Below are 13,174 nucleotides of genomic sequence, written 5' to 3'. Positions count from 1 at the left end.
CCATCACCGCCCGCGCCGCTACAGCCAGACCAGGCGCGCGGGACCCCAAGCCCGGGCGCGAAGCCGAGCCCTCCTTGAACAATGAGCGCCCCGCCCCCGGCACCGCCCCCGCGCGCTCATTGGCCTGCGCCGGATCGGGGCGGCCCGGGAGGATGGGGCGGGCGGCTGGCCTCGGCTCTCGGCGCGCGGCGCGCGGCGGCGGTGCGCGTGCGCGGGGCGGGCCTGCGCGGGGCGGGGGCGGTGCTTTGTGTGCGGCCGGCGGGGCGCGCGGCAGCGGCGGTGGCGGTGCGGGGAGCGGTGGGCGCCGCGGTCGGGGCGGGGCGCGGCGCGCGGCAGCATGGAGGAGCTAAGCAGCGTGGGCGAGCAAGTCTTCGCCGCCGAGTGCATCCTGAGCAAGCGACTACGCAAGGTGCGTGCGGCCCGGCCCGTGCCCGCCCGCGCCCGTTCGCCCCGGCTCACGCGCCTCTTCTCTCCCTGCAGGGCAAGCTGGAGTACCTGGTCAAGTGGCGCGGCTGGTCCTCCAAGTGAGTCCCCAACAATGCAGCGCCCGCCTTCCTGCCTGCGCCACCTCGGTCTGGAGGGTGGAGGACGACGTGGGGGTCCCTCGGCCGCGCTGTCTGGGGGAGTCCGCGCGCGGGGCGGGAAGTTTGCCGGGGCTCCGCGGGCTCCTCGGGCTTGGCGGGAGGGGGTGCACGGGGTGCCCTTTGTTTACTGGCCTGCGGGGCGCGGGGCTGGAAGGCCTCTCCGGAACCTCCTCCAGTTCGCCCAGCTAGGTTCCTGGCGCCCGGGCCGCCTCTCCCGTTGCCGGTTCCGCGCCCCTCCGGCTCCGCGCACTCCTCCCGCGCCCATTTGTTGCATGCGCCCCCGCCCGCCTCAGCCCTCCCCGCGGGGTGCGAGCCCCCCTCCTCTTGTTCGTATTTTCCCCGCTGTAACCTGAGCTTTCTATTGATGGATGTAGTGCTGCTTTTTTTTTTTTTTTTTTTTTCTCTTTTTTAATGTAAGGGAGGGGACTTGGCATCCCGGAAGGGGCTCTATTTGCAGACGATCTCGCAGACCCAGTTCCCCTTTCTTCTAGACCCCACTTTTCTTTCTTTGCTTTCCTCTCCGGGCGCCCCAGCCCGTGTTCGCCTGGGCACCAGCAATGTTGTTCTTAATCTTTGGGCCGCGTGTCTTTGCCGCTCGGCCGCCCCCTCCCTGCATCCTGGACGAGCCTTCCCTTCCCTCCCTGGCTCCTGGCCAGGGTTTGGGGGCTTCCCTCTCTGCAACTTTCCATTTTACTGGGATCCGTTTTCCTCCCCGGGGAGACTGGGGAGTCCTCCTGAGTCCCCGTGTTAATTGGGAGTAGAGTGGTGGTTTCCCTTTGAGTTGGAGGACAAGGTGCTGGCTTCAAGAGCCCCTGTCTCCAGGAGCTCATCGTTAGCGTGGGTGGGACCTTTGGGACTTTCCCCAGCAGCCCAGTGCCCTGGCTGCCAGCAGGGATCTCAGAGCAATGGGGCACCCCCACTCGGGCTGCCTTGTGAAGTGGCCTGTCACTGCCTGATGCTTTAGGACGCCCTGTTCTTTGCTTTTCTAGACACAACAGCTGGGAGCCAGAGGAAAATATCCTGGACCCGAGGCTGCTCCTGGCCTTCCAGAAGAAGTGAGAAAGTTAACAGACTTGTGGGAGGGGCGTGCCATTGGGGGGACCCTGGTCTGTCACCCAGTGGCGCTGGATGGTGCCGGCCCTCAAGGGGTCCTGGACTTGGGCTGTGGTTTGAGGTCCCAGATGCGTCCTCCCCACACTTTCCCTCAGCTGACCAGCACTGTGTCCAGACCTTGAGAGCCACGGAGTGTTGCTTTGGATCTTTGTGACAGCCAGACTTGCCAAAATGAACCTTCCTGGTTCCTTATTTTTCTCTGGGCTGCGAAACAGCTGGTATTATGTGAGCACCACGGGGGCCCCCTTGCCTGTCTCAGGGGCCGAATTTGCTTTTGTAATTCTAGATGTCATATCTATTTTTAAGGAGGAGACTTGGGTTAAGAGAGGCCTCTTTGAGATACTCAGGGGAAAGGGTGGTGAGGGGCTGGTGATGGCCTGAGAGTCTGTGGAGTGCTGGTCGGGGAGGGGGGGGGCAGGCTTGCTAGAGGCAGATAAATTAGGTGCTCAAAAGCTTTCCCAGGTAGGGTCAGTCCAGCCAGCTGTTCTCGGGCTCAAGCTGTGTCGACTTTTTTTTCACTGTAGCAGGACATTTTGGGTCCCAGAAGGCCATGGCAATGGGGAGAAAGATAGAGGTGGGTTTTTTTTGGGGGGGGGAGAGAAAATAAGATGAGCATATGGCTTGTCTCAGTACTTTTGAAAAAGTTAATCACCAAGCTCACTGGTATTGAATTCATTACTCAGGGGGTGAGCTGGCACCGTCTCTGTAAGACAGTGTCCTAACTGTTGAGAGACCACGTGTCCTTAACTTCACTTATGCTTACAGCACAGCAGATGACAACTGGGGTTGGCAAATCTCAGAGATAGATGCAAGCGTTGAAAAGAACCGTGGGGTGGTCTAGTTGACACTGTGCGGGAGAGGACACTGGGAAAGGGGATGCTCTATGTTGTCCTGTCCACCCAGAGAGTTCCCTGCAAACTAGGAACTGTTATTTGCTTGGTGTGTGGATGCAGCCTTATAGAGTAAGGGGATGCATTGGGTTCAGAGCCCTTGGGTACAGGTTAATGTGTCACTGGAGACCCATGAGTGCGCCTGTCCTTTTAGGAGACGGGTTGGGGCTGCTTGGAATATGAACTCTGCCTGCTTGTACTAATTGGATTCTTTTAGAGATCACCTTACAGGCCCCAGTGAGATGATGCTCGCCCATTCTAATTACCAGGAAACTGCTCCAGATAGAGCCTCTTTCCCAGGGGGTGGCCTGGAAGACAGGCTTTCTGGGGTGGCGGGTGGCAGCAGCTCTCTCCACTCCCTGACCCCAAGTCACAAGAGCTGGTTAACAGTGTCCTGCAGGTGGTGTAGGCCTGGAGCCCAGGCCACCTTGGAATCAGGTGCTGCCAGTAGTTCTGTTTCACGTAGAGTCTAGGAACAGGGAAGACTTAGAAAAAGAAAACTGGAAGAGGCATGTGAGCCAGGGGCACTGGCTCTGGATGGACCACATCAGGAGCAGAAACCCTTGGTCCCCCCAGTGCTCTGCCAACCAGTGAGAGTTTGTGCAGGCGACCAAGAGATGGAGAATGGAGGGCACCTCCCTGTCCCTGGACTCTCTGGTTTGGAGTGAGGGGATTAGACCACGTGACCACAAAGGCTCCTTCCAGTCATAGCCTGGTAGAATTTTCCACGATACCGCCTCCCTGCAGAAAGAGGTCAGGATTTGCACAGGGTTGTCTTAAGAAGAGTCAGAGAAAGTGGGGAGCTGTTCCTTTCCCAGCTTTGCTTGAATTTCGTGACTTGTCTTTCCCCAAGTGTAAATGAAACAGATGTAAAAATGATACTGACCCATAATGTGAAGGAGGTGGGCTCTGGCCCTCTGCCTTGATTGTGTTAATTGATGGGATATGTTTTTGCAATGAAACTGAGCTTCCTGGGGGTGTTTGAAACCACAGGGTTCCAGGTGGCGGGAGGATAGGTCTGTGACTCTGCTTGCTGGTTGTCTTCAGGGAACATGAGAAGGAGGCGCAGAACCGGAAGAGAGGCAAGCGGCCCAGGGGCCGGCCGCGGAAGCACACCGTGATGTCCTCCTGTAGCCGCCACTCCAAGCTCAAGGTGGGTGCTGGCCCAGATCTGGCTGCTTGCCTCCCAGCGCTGCCTAACCCACTCTGCCGAGTGGAAGGTGGTGGTGGGAGGATTGTTGGCCTTGGGGAAGGCAGCCAGCTGGCACCCTCCACCCCTGGAGTCTTTCCCTGGCTCAGAAGACTCTGGCCCCTGCCTTCCTATGGGCTGCTGCTCTGAGCCTCTGCCAGCAGGGGGCAACAGCAAGCCTTGGCGCTCCGCCTCCTGCCTTGTCCCTCCTGGGGAGGACCCGGCCGCAGCTAAGCACCCCCTGAGCTGGTTCCCTGCTCTTTTGCTGTCCATTCTGCATTCCTTTCTTCTGGCTAACAGGATCAAATTTTGCTGCTGACCACTCCTTTCTCATCAGTGGCTTATGGGTGACAAAACAGGAAGCATGTACACAGTAGGTGCTCATAGGTTTGCCAGGTAGATGCGGTGAACAGGACAGCCCACAGGGGTGCGCACACCTGCGCTCCATGGCACAGCGCCTCCCTCCTCCAGCAGCTCAGAGGAAGGACGGGGAAGGGGTCTTGGGTAGATGTATATTTGATTTCTTTCTCAGGGCGCTGCCCCCAGGTCCTGAAACCACACACTGGCCAAGAGCTCAGTCACTTCTTACAAAACCACCCCTCCAGGAGGCTGAGGGATCCCTGCTGTGGATCTTATAGCTGTGGTACGCTGCCCTCATTTTGTCTTCAAAAATCTTCATTTTGAGCAGGAGAGTGGGGCCACAGGAGTCCACTGCCTGCAGGCATGTGTGTTAAGAAATGGCAGCAAGGTGGGGGGCCTCAGGACCGCTCCCCGCCAGGTTTGATTCCATCACCCCCAATTCAGGGCAGGCAAGCTTTGCAGCTGGGAGTGAGCGTTGGCTCCGTCTCCCTAAAGCGTACCTTTCCCCCAGGGACCTGAGAAACAGGAGGATGTGCTGGCTTAGCGCTATGGACTTTCTCCTCAGAGGATGGAAAGGGCAGTGGTTTGCTTTCCTGAATGCTGGAAGGTTCTGAAGGGGTCCGCTATGGAAATGGGGAGGTTGAAGCCACGTTGCCTTGCCTTAGGCTACCGAGCACTCACACATGCTGCCTACCACCCTTCCCTTCTGAGACATGGGGCTCGGGCTGCTTGGAATTCCCTTTTCCTCACGTCCGCCAAGGGCCGGGAGCTCCCTGCTGTCCCCCTGGGAGGCTCAGTGTCCAGCGTCAGCGTTTCCCTCCATCAGTCTGGCTTCACTTGAGGAACCGCCTGTATTTCTTTGTTTTGCTCCACTTTTAACTGCATGTCGCAGAACGTCTTAAGGACCTCTTTAGTCCTCTCTGGAACTAAGCAGTGAGACCGTTCCCTGCTGGCTGCCTCTCTGGCCTGGAAGCCGCAAGAGGTACTGGCTCCAAGGTGTCCAATGCCCCTGCAGACCAGGCTGTTCTTTTTTTTTTTTTTTTTTTTTTTTTTGTCTTTCTGTCTTTTCTAGGGCTGCACCCACGGCATACTGGGGTTCCCAGGCTAGGGGTCTAATTGGAGCTGTAGCCGCCGGCCTACACCACAGCTCAGGCAACATCGGATCATTAACCCACTGAGTGAGGCCAGGGATCGAACCTGCAACCTCATGGTTCCTAGTCAGATTCATTAACCACTGAGCCATGACGGGAACTCCAGACCAGGCTGTTCTTTATCGTTGCAGGAACCCGATGCCCCCTCCAAATCCAAATCCAGCAGCTCTTCCTCCTCCTCCACATCCTCCTCCTCTTCCTCAGATGAAGAGGATGACAGTGACCTAGACGCCAAGAGGGGCCCCCGGGGCCGTGAGACTCATCCAGTGCCTCAGAAGAAGGCCCAGATCCTGGTAGCCAAGCCTGAACTGAAGGATCCCATCCGAAAGAAGCGGGGCCGCAAGCCCCTGCCCCCAGAGCAGAAGGCGGCCCGGAGACCCGTGAGCCTCGCCAAGGTGCTAAAAACGGCCCGGAAGGACCTCGGGCCACCGGCCAGCAAGCTGCCCCCTCCACTCAGTGCTCCCGTGGCCGGCCTGGCAGCCCTGAAGGCCCACGCCAAGGAAGCATGCAGTGGCCCCAGCTCCATGGCCACCCCAGAGAACCTGGCCAGCCTGATGAAGGGCATGGCTGGCAGCCCCAGCCGAGGCGGCATCAGTTGGCAGAGCTCCATCATGCACTACATGAATCGGATGAGCCAGAGCCAGGCCCAGGCTGCTGGCAGACTGGCTCTCAGGGCCCCAACCCCTGGCAAGTGCAGCCTAGGGCTGGACCTCAAGGTGAGGACGCAGAAGGGGGAGCTGGGGATAAGCCCCCCAGGAGGCAAAGGCCCAAAGGCCCCTAGCAGCGGGGCTGTGGAGCAGAAAGCAGGGAGCACAGGAGGGCCCTCGCACGTCCACAGCAGCAGCAAGGTCCCTGCTGGGTGCCTGGGCTCCCAGCCCCCACCCACCCAGGAGCTGAGCCTCCAGGTCTTGGACTTACAGAGTGTTAAGAATGGCACACCAGGGGTGGGCCTGGTCGCCCGCCACACCACAGCCACCAAAGGTATCCCTGCCACCAACCCCGCCACTGGGAAGAGTGCAGGGGGTGGCCCCACTGGGGGGAGCGGGGCTGGCCTGCCCACCGATGCCAGCAAGAGTGAGAAGCTGACTTCCAGAGCGGCAGCCCTGCCCACCCCTGCAGGCAAGAGGGACTGTGCCAAGGGCAGCACAGCCCCTGGGCAGGAGGGCCACCCGGCCTCGGGGGAAGCCCGCAAGACGGCTGCGCTGTCCGAGATGAGCACCGGTGAGGAGAACAGCAGCTCTGACTCGGACCCCGACTCGGGCTCACTGCCCAGCGCCGGGCAGAACCTGTCTGTATCTGTCCAGACCAGCCAGGACTGGAAGCCTCCCCGCAGCCTCATCGAGCACGTCTTCGTCACCGACGTCACTGCCAACCTCATCACAGTCACCGTGAAGGAGTCTCCCACCAGCGTGGGCTTCTTCAGCCTGAGGCATTACTGACACTGCCCAGGTGTCACCTGCCCTTCTCTGGTCTCTGACTTTGCTTTGGTATGTGGTCCATGTCTCAAACCCGCTCCGGGAGCCAGTGGCCTCCTTCAAAGACAGGCTCGGCTGGGAACTCCCCCCAGCCAGCCCCGCCTGTGACTTCGGTTGGGGAGGCACCAGGATGCCGTGGTGCCTGGCCTCCCCTTTGTTCCTACCTCCGGGCCTTCGCTCTGCTCTCCACTCACCCAGGAAGTCCAGCTGGCTTCCTGTGGCTCAGCAAAATGTTTCTCAAGAGCGTCCTGTGATTAAGCCCGGCTGCTTCACTGTTGGGACTGCCTCCGTGGCCTGTGATGACAGAATGGTGGTCGCCTTCCCTCCTGATCTCCGGAGGCACAGGTGTCCAGCTTAGCTGTTCCTGCCCAATGGTGGGGCTGGCAGGCCGCTCCGGAGAGGGCGGGGGGAGTGGGGCCTTGCTGGGCAGAACCCCCCACCCCCGTTAGAGCAGAGCCTGAGCTGGCGAGGACGAGGCGGACCTCTCGCCTCACTGTCCCTGTCCCTGCCCCAGATAAATGAGGGCCAGGGCCTGAATGTAGGGGGACACGTGCTGGCAGTTGGGATCACCAACCCTCAAGAGGTTGGTTTTGGTGCCACCTAACCCTGGTTCGGGTTCACAACTGCAGCCCCCAAATGTTGACCCAGAAGTCCACTGTGGGTGAGGAGGTTTTCTCCTGAAGAGCCTCTGAGTGCTGGGGACAGAAGGAGAGGGTGTCACTGCTGCCCTCCTTCCTGCCAGCCTGTGTGGTGTAAGGACTGCCTTCGTCCTAATGACCCTGCAAGCTGCTCCGGATCCCCTGGGAGGTGGACAGTTGCTAAGAAGTATGTCTCCCTCCACCTCCTACGACCAGCGTGGTGCCTCCCACTGTCCCGCCCACCTTCCCTACCTCTGGGGGCTCCGTGGTCTTTCCTAGCTGAGAAGCTGTAGCCCTGTACCACTTGGGAAATGGGACAGTCTGAGGGGACCCCTGGAAAGGCTGGATCTGCCAGCCCAGCTGCCTCCCCACAGCGGGCTGAGTCCAGGAGCTGCCTTGTGTGGTTCCTGACCAACATCAGAATTGCCATGAGTGGCTCGGGCAGAGAGATGCGGCGGTGAGCAGAGTCACTGGTCTTTGTGATGCCAAAAAGAAAAGCGGGAGTGTGGGGGACTTGAGTTGGGCTTCGATTATCGGTTAACATCAGACGCGGGGCCTTCTGTTGCCCTGTAGCCCACGTGCAGCGGAGAATCCAGCTTTCATGGTGGGCTCTGGTGTCTGAGGGTGGCCTGCCAGACCTCCAGTTCCTCCAGTCCCATACCCTCTACACCAAATACCCCAAGATGGCTTTTGTGTAGCCAAATTGACTTCAACAGTGTGCCTTTGGGAACAGACCCACCTCCAGGACCTCACTGGGGGACATTCACATGCAGCTTCTGAGCCTTGCACCTGGCAGCTGTACTGGCTGCCGCAGGAGTGGTGCCCACCGTGGCAGGGCTGGGGGCCCGGGGGAAACTGCAAAGTGGGCAGTTAAGAGGGAGAATGCCCCTTCGGCTGCCCCAGCAGGAGGTGGAGAGATGCCAGCTCACTGCAGTCTGGAAGGAAGGGGTGCCAGCACACTGGGCCCCGGCACCAGCCTCCCCTTCTGTACCCAGATGCTCTGGCTTTGTGACAAAAGGGGCTCTCCTGGGCTGCGTCCCCCACAGAGAAGCTCATGACTTCCAAGTTTCGCTGCCTTAGAGGCTGCAGAGCCAGGCTAATAGCAGCTCTCCCTCCCCTCCAAGCCCTCAGGGTGCCCCTGCTCTGGGCCGACCCGACAGCCCCAGCAGCCAGGTCTCCAAACCCCGATTAGGTGCCTTTCTGTTTACCAGCTACTTCAATCCCAAAGTTTGAATCGCGAACACCTTACTCCCTGCCACTTTGCCTTCTTGCTGTGTTGTGTGTATTTCTTGGTGCTTGTGACCCCAAGTGGTTCATGTTTAAAAAGGGTTTGTGTGTGTGTATGTGTGTGCACACATGTACAGGCGTGACAGCCTTCGCTGAAGAGTTGGTCGTCATGTTTACCAGTAAATAAAAGTAGTGCTTTTTAATTTGCTGCTGTGTGTGTGTGTGTGTGTGTGGCTAGGCATTGGTCACACGTCTGGCTTGTTTCTTTATCCTGCAGGGTTTTCTGTGCGAACTGCATCACAGTGTATAGGAAATGGGTGTTTTAATCCTGTTTTATCTTTCCGTTGGTTTTTGTAATGGATAGGAAGAAGTGGCCATTCTGTCCTGTTCTTTAGAGGATTTGGCATATATATATATATATGTGTGTTTTTTTGTTTTTTGTTTTGTTTTTTTTTTTTTTTTTTTTTACCAAAAAGAGTGCTCCTTGTTTTTGGTTATACTCAAAACTCTGACCTGAAAAGAAGGATTCTGGGCCTAGAAGTTTCATCAGGGGAAAACTTTGGGGAGAACCAGAGCTTTGGACCATTGCCAATCACTGGCTTGATTTGTGTTTTTTAATTTAAAAAAAAAAAAAGCCAAATCATTCATGTATGCCACTTCTAATTGCATTAAACTATGGCTGTTTGTTTGCTTTTTTAAAAGAGAACAAAAGTGGATATGTTATTGCCCTGGGAAACTTAAAATCTTTGTTGAAACAGGACAACAGCCCAGCCCCCATATTCAATCAGGACCCAACAGTTAAAGGAAATGCTTCCCCCAGGAAACCCACAATGGTTTAGGGTCAGGGGTGGAGGAGGGGAGAGGTAGTACCTAGATGACCAGATTTTTGCTCAAGTGCATCTAAAGGTTCTGTGGATTTTCTAGTATTTTTGGAAAACTAACATTAGTGATAGGTTAGATTTTTTTTTTTTTTAGACTGATGTTAATTTATTTTGCAGGGAAGAGTCATTAGCAAACGGTATCAGATGATTTTTAACTTTGTTAACTCCTAGTATATCAATAAATTCTTAATTTTTCAGCTGGAGTGATGTCATGAGTGATAGCTGGAAAGAGACAACAGTCTCCTCACTTTCCCTTTCTTGAGTCGAATTACTTCTCCAGACTTGAGCTGAAACATGGGGTGAAAAGATTGAAGCATTGGGAAAGGCTCTGCCACTGGGGTGCAGAAAAGGATGTTTTTCTAAGCAAAGGGGTGGGATTGATTATTCTAAGAGTCCCTACACCAGTGTTTTCCAAAGAGGACATTTGACAATGGGGATGATTTTCGTTGTCACAGTTAGGGGGCAAGGGGTGAGTTGCTGCTAGCATCTAGTGGGTGGAAGGCAGGTATGTCGTAAACTCCCCTTGAGACATCTCCCGGAAACTGACACTTTAGGTTAAAACAAATGAAAATTTCCACACCCCCACCCCCAGTATCCAATGATACTGCGTTGGAAAGCAACTTAACCCCTTGAATCCACCAGGTGTAGTAACACTTTAAAAGGACAAGCTATAAAATTCTGGGGGAGTTGCCATGAAGCATAAGAAGCTTTGAGTCAGTGGTGCTCCTGTGACTCCTAATCCATGGATCATAATAAAGAGATGATTTGCTTATTATATAACCTCCCCTGGTCCTTTAAGGTTGGCATTACCCTCAGCATGAATTTATTCATAAATTTCAGCCTCCAGGGAGAACGAAGCTCCTTTGAAGTAAAGAGAGAAGTTGGGCCTGGATGTTGGCCACCACTGCTTGAAAGGCTGGTTGGGGCGAAGCCCGAATGTTTTAGTTCAGGAGGAGTTTCCCACTGTAAATAGGAATGCAGCCCCCAGCTCTTCCAGGTTCCAGAAAAGGCCTATGAATCTGAAATCAGATTCTTGCAGGGAAGGCTGCTGGTCTTGTTTTCTTTTGTTGTGCCTTCAGAGGCTGCAACTGTTTTCTTTTGGAGAAGGTGGGCAGGGATGACCCTAGCTGTCCTGTCCTCCAGCTTTTGAGAGCTGCAGAAAAGGGTTGGGGACGCTGGGAGGAGCACTAGAGGAGTAGGAGCCTGTGCTGTCCCCAGTGACAAGCCCATTTTTACAGAAGGCCAGCCAGACGGGGGGGGCCCTGACCCACACCGGCCTTTGTTAGTTTCTGCGCTGCTGATCTGATCGCCTAATCCACCGCCTTCCCAGAAGAATGGGCTGGACTGCCAAGGGGCCCGTCTGGCCTGAGGGCCCGGCCCGCGGCCTCCGAGGGGCTCAGCCCCGCGCGGCCCAGTCCAGCCTGAGGGCGCCTGGCGCGATGGGTACGCCCAGGTTCGGAAGATGCAGATCCAGCCAGCCGGACACCTCCTTCCTCCCACCTTTATGGCCGGAGGTCCTGGCGGAAGAGAGGAAGCAGAGGGGGCGCCCACGACGGCCCACTCTAGTGTACTTTGGGGTGGGGGAGATGAGGCGCTCCCTGCTCCTTTCGCGAGCTAGAAAGGCAGCGCCGCGCGGGAGGGGCTGGGCACCAGGGAGCGGGGCTGAGGCCATCGCCTCTAGAGGGCGCGCGCAACCCGCGAAGTTCAGGCCGCCGGCGCTTTGAACACCCAGGGAAACCTCATCCCAGGCTCCGAGCTGCCAAGGGGAAGCGAATTGCACAACCCACCCCGACCGCTCTGAGACGCCCCTAGCAGCCCCCATTTCCAAAGTCTCAGGGAGAAAGCTCCAGCTCCAAGCCATAGTTTCTTTCCCCTGTCCAGGTCCCAAAGGCTGGATGTCAAGGAGCCCCGCCAAGCACTGAGAAGCAACCAAATCGAACGCCAGCTGGGTCCCAGGCCCCCTCTGGCCCTAGGGGACTTTGGGGTGAGAAGAGGATATTAGAATATTAGCCCCCAAAGTGCTGGGAGCAGTCCTGTTCGCTGTTGGGTCTCCCCCGCACAGCACTGGGCCTCCACTAGTGGACTGGGATCGCGCTGTTAAGCATCAAAGGAACAAAAAGGGAGGGGGGAATCCAACCCGATGCTCTCCGAAGAGCCATAAAGATTCCAGTTCAACCAGTGTGTGTACTGGGCCAGGTTCCCAGCTGGCTAGGGCTGCAGGAGCAGCAGGCCCTGCCCTGGGCAGGCAAAGGAACAGACTGCTCTGGGGGTGGCACCACAGGCTGAGGTCTCTACATCTGGAAAATCTGCCAGGGGAACAGAAACCCGCTAAGAAGCACCCGATCAAAGCCCAGGCTGGTGGTGCCCAAACAACTGGTGAAAGGGGGCAGAGTAGGGGCCCTCCCACCGCCCTATCTCCCTAGGCACGAGCCTACACTGCCCAAACATTCAGGAACCCAAGTAGGAGTAAGTCTCAGTCCAGCGGTGGGGCCATGGCTTGGGGGCTGGCCACCTTCGGAGATCTTCTCCAGACTACCTCATGCATCCCCCCTGCCCTCTGACTCTGCTTGCGGGTCTGGCCCCTCACGTCCGAAGAGTGACCCGCTGCCTCAACCCCAAGTGCTAGGTAGCTCCCTCCTTCTCTGGTCCTCTCACGGGCCACAGACTCCGGAAAGGAGGCGGGGAGAGCTCTGCCAAACGCGAGGTCACCGACTCGACGGCCAAGGGCAGGAGATGCGCCGGCAAACCTATGCCTATACCCCTCCCTACGAGCTCCGCCAGTGCGCCTACATCCGCCTTCCTCCGCGAGGCGACGTCTGCCCGGGCTGTGGGGGTGGACTTAAGCTCAATGCTATAGCTTCTTTGGGGTCCTGGGGGCGGCTCTCCTGTGCCAGCTTTACGACCCCGCCCCATTGCTGTAAAGTCTTCGGCCAGGAAAATCTGAGAAAATCCCACTCCACCCTGTGCTCCGCTCTCCCCGGACCATGCCTCACCCAGGGTTGTGGGTGCTGCCCCCCCAAAAGAACCGGGGACAGAGAGGCTGTAGGGGCTGGCGGGGGCGGGGGGCGCAGGGCTGCGCCGCAGCAGCTTCGGGTTCACTAATCACATCAGCGCGCTCTGCGCCGGCTCGGAGCAGCCAGTTGCCTAGCAATACCCGAGAACTCAATTCCTCAATCAATAGGCGCGAGGCGCAGCATTTCGGGGGGCGCTGGCGAGGGTAGGTGGGTCTAGGGAGCTGGTCCCAGGACAGCACTGGGGAGGAAGCGGGAACGTCAGGGGAGCCCGGCACCAGCACCGGGGCGCCGACGTCTGGGACCTGGACGTCAGGCCTGGGGGTGGGGCGCGTTGGGGGAGTCCTGCCGGCGGAAAGGGTAACTCAGAGGTCGCGCCCGCCCGCCCTGGACCCCCGAGTTCTGCCCCGGCTGCAGAGAGGTGCAGTCGGTAGGTAAGGAAAGCCACAGCCTATCCTTTTAGGAGGCTCAGGAGGGTCATACCCAGCTCCCTCCCAACCCCTCTCCCCTGCAGGGTGGGAGTTTCCCCAGTTGGGGAAGGGCCTACTGGGAACGAATTGGTCTCAGGCCGACTGGGGCGAGAGAGGGGTCTGGGACTGGGTAATGAGGGAGGGGGGAAGGTCTTCTCCTGCTGAGACGCCTCTTCCTTCTTCTC

The 13,174-nt window shown here is 57.6% G+C and overlaps 1 protein-coding gene across 3 annotated transcripts; it reads left to right on the top strand.

Annotated features, from left to right (window-relative positions):
• On the top strand, positions 216-9,711 carry CBX2 (chromobox 2). Of its 3 annotated transcripts, XM_021066506.1 has the most exons (5): positions 216-409; positions 481-524; positions 1,574-1,639; positions 3,635-3,740; positions 5,419-9,711. In XM_021066506.1, exons 1-5 carry the CDS (start codon positions 338-340, stop codon positions 6,724-6,726), a joined length of 1,596 nt encoding a protein of 531 aa, XP_020922165.1. In that variant the 5' UTR covers positions 216-337; the 3' UTR covers positions 6,727-9,711. The 3 variants fall into 3 exon arrangements, with proteins under 3 accessions (XP_020922165.1, XP_020922166.1, XP_020922167.1); XM_021066507.1 differs by lacking the exon at positions 216-409 and having other exon boundaries at positions 3,581-3,740; XM_021066508.1 differs by lacking the exons at positions 216-409; positions 481-524 and adding an exon at positions 2,222-2,271 and having other exon boundaries at positions 1,583-1,639.

This window comes from Sus scrofa, chromosome 12, assembly GCF_000003025.6.
Source record: "Sus scrofa isolate TJ Tabasco breed Duroc chromosome 12, Sscrofa11.1, whole genome shotgun sequence".
In the NCBI taxonomy this organism is placed as follows: Eukaryota; Metazoa; Chordata; class Mammalia; order Artiodactyla; family Suidae; genus Sus; species Sus scrofa.
The sequence above is the reverse complement of the archived record's forward strand: the minus strand, read 5'-3'. Positions and strand labels throughout refer to the sequence as shown.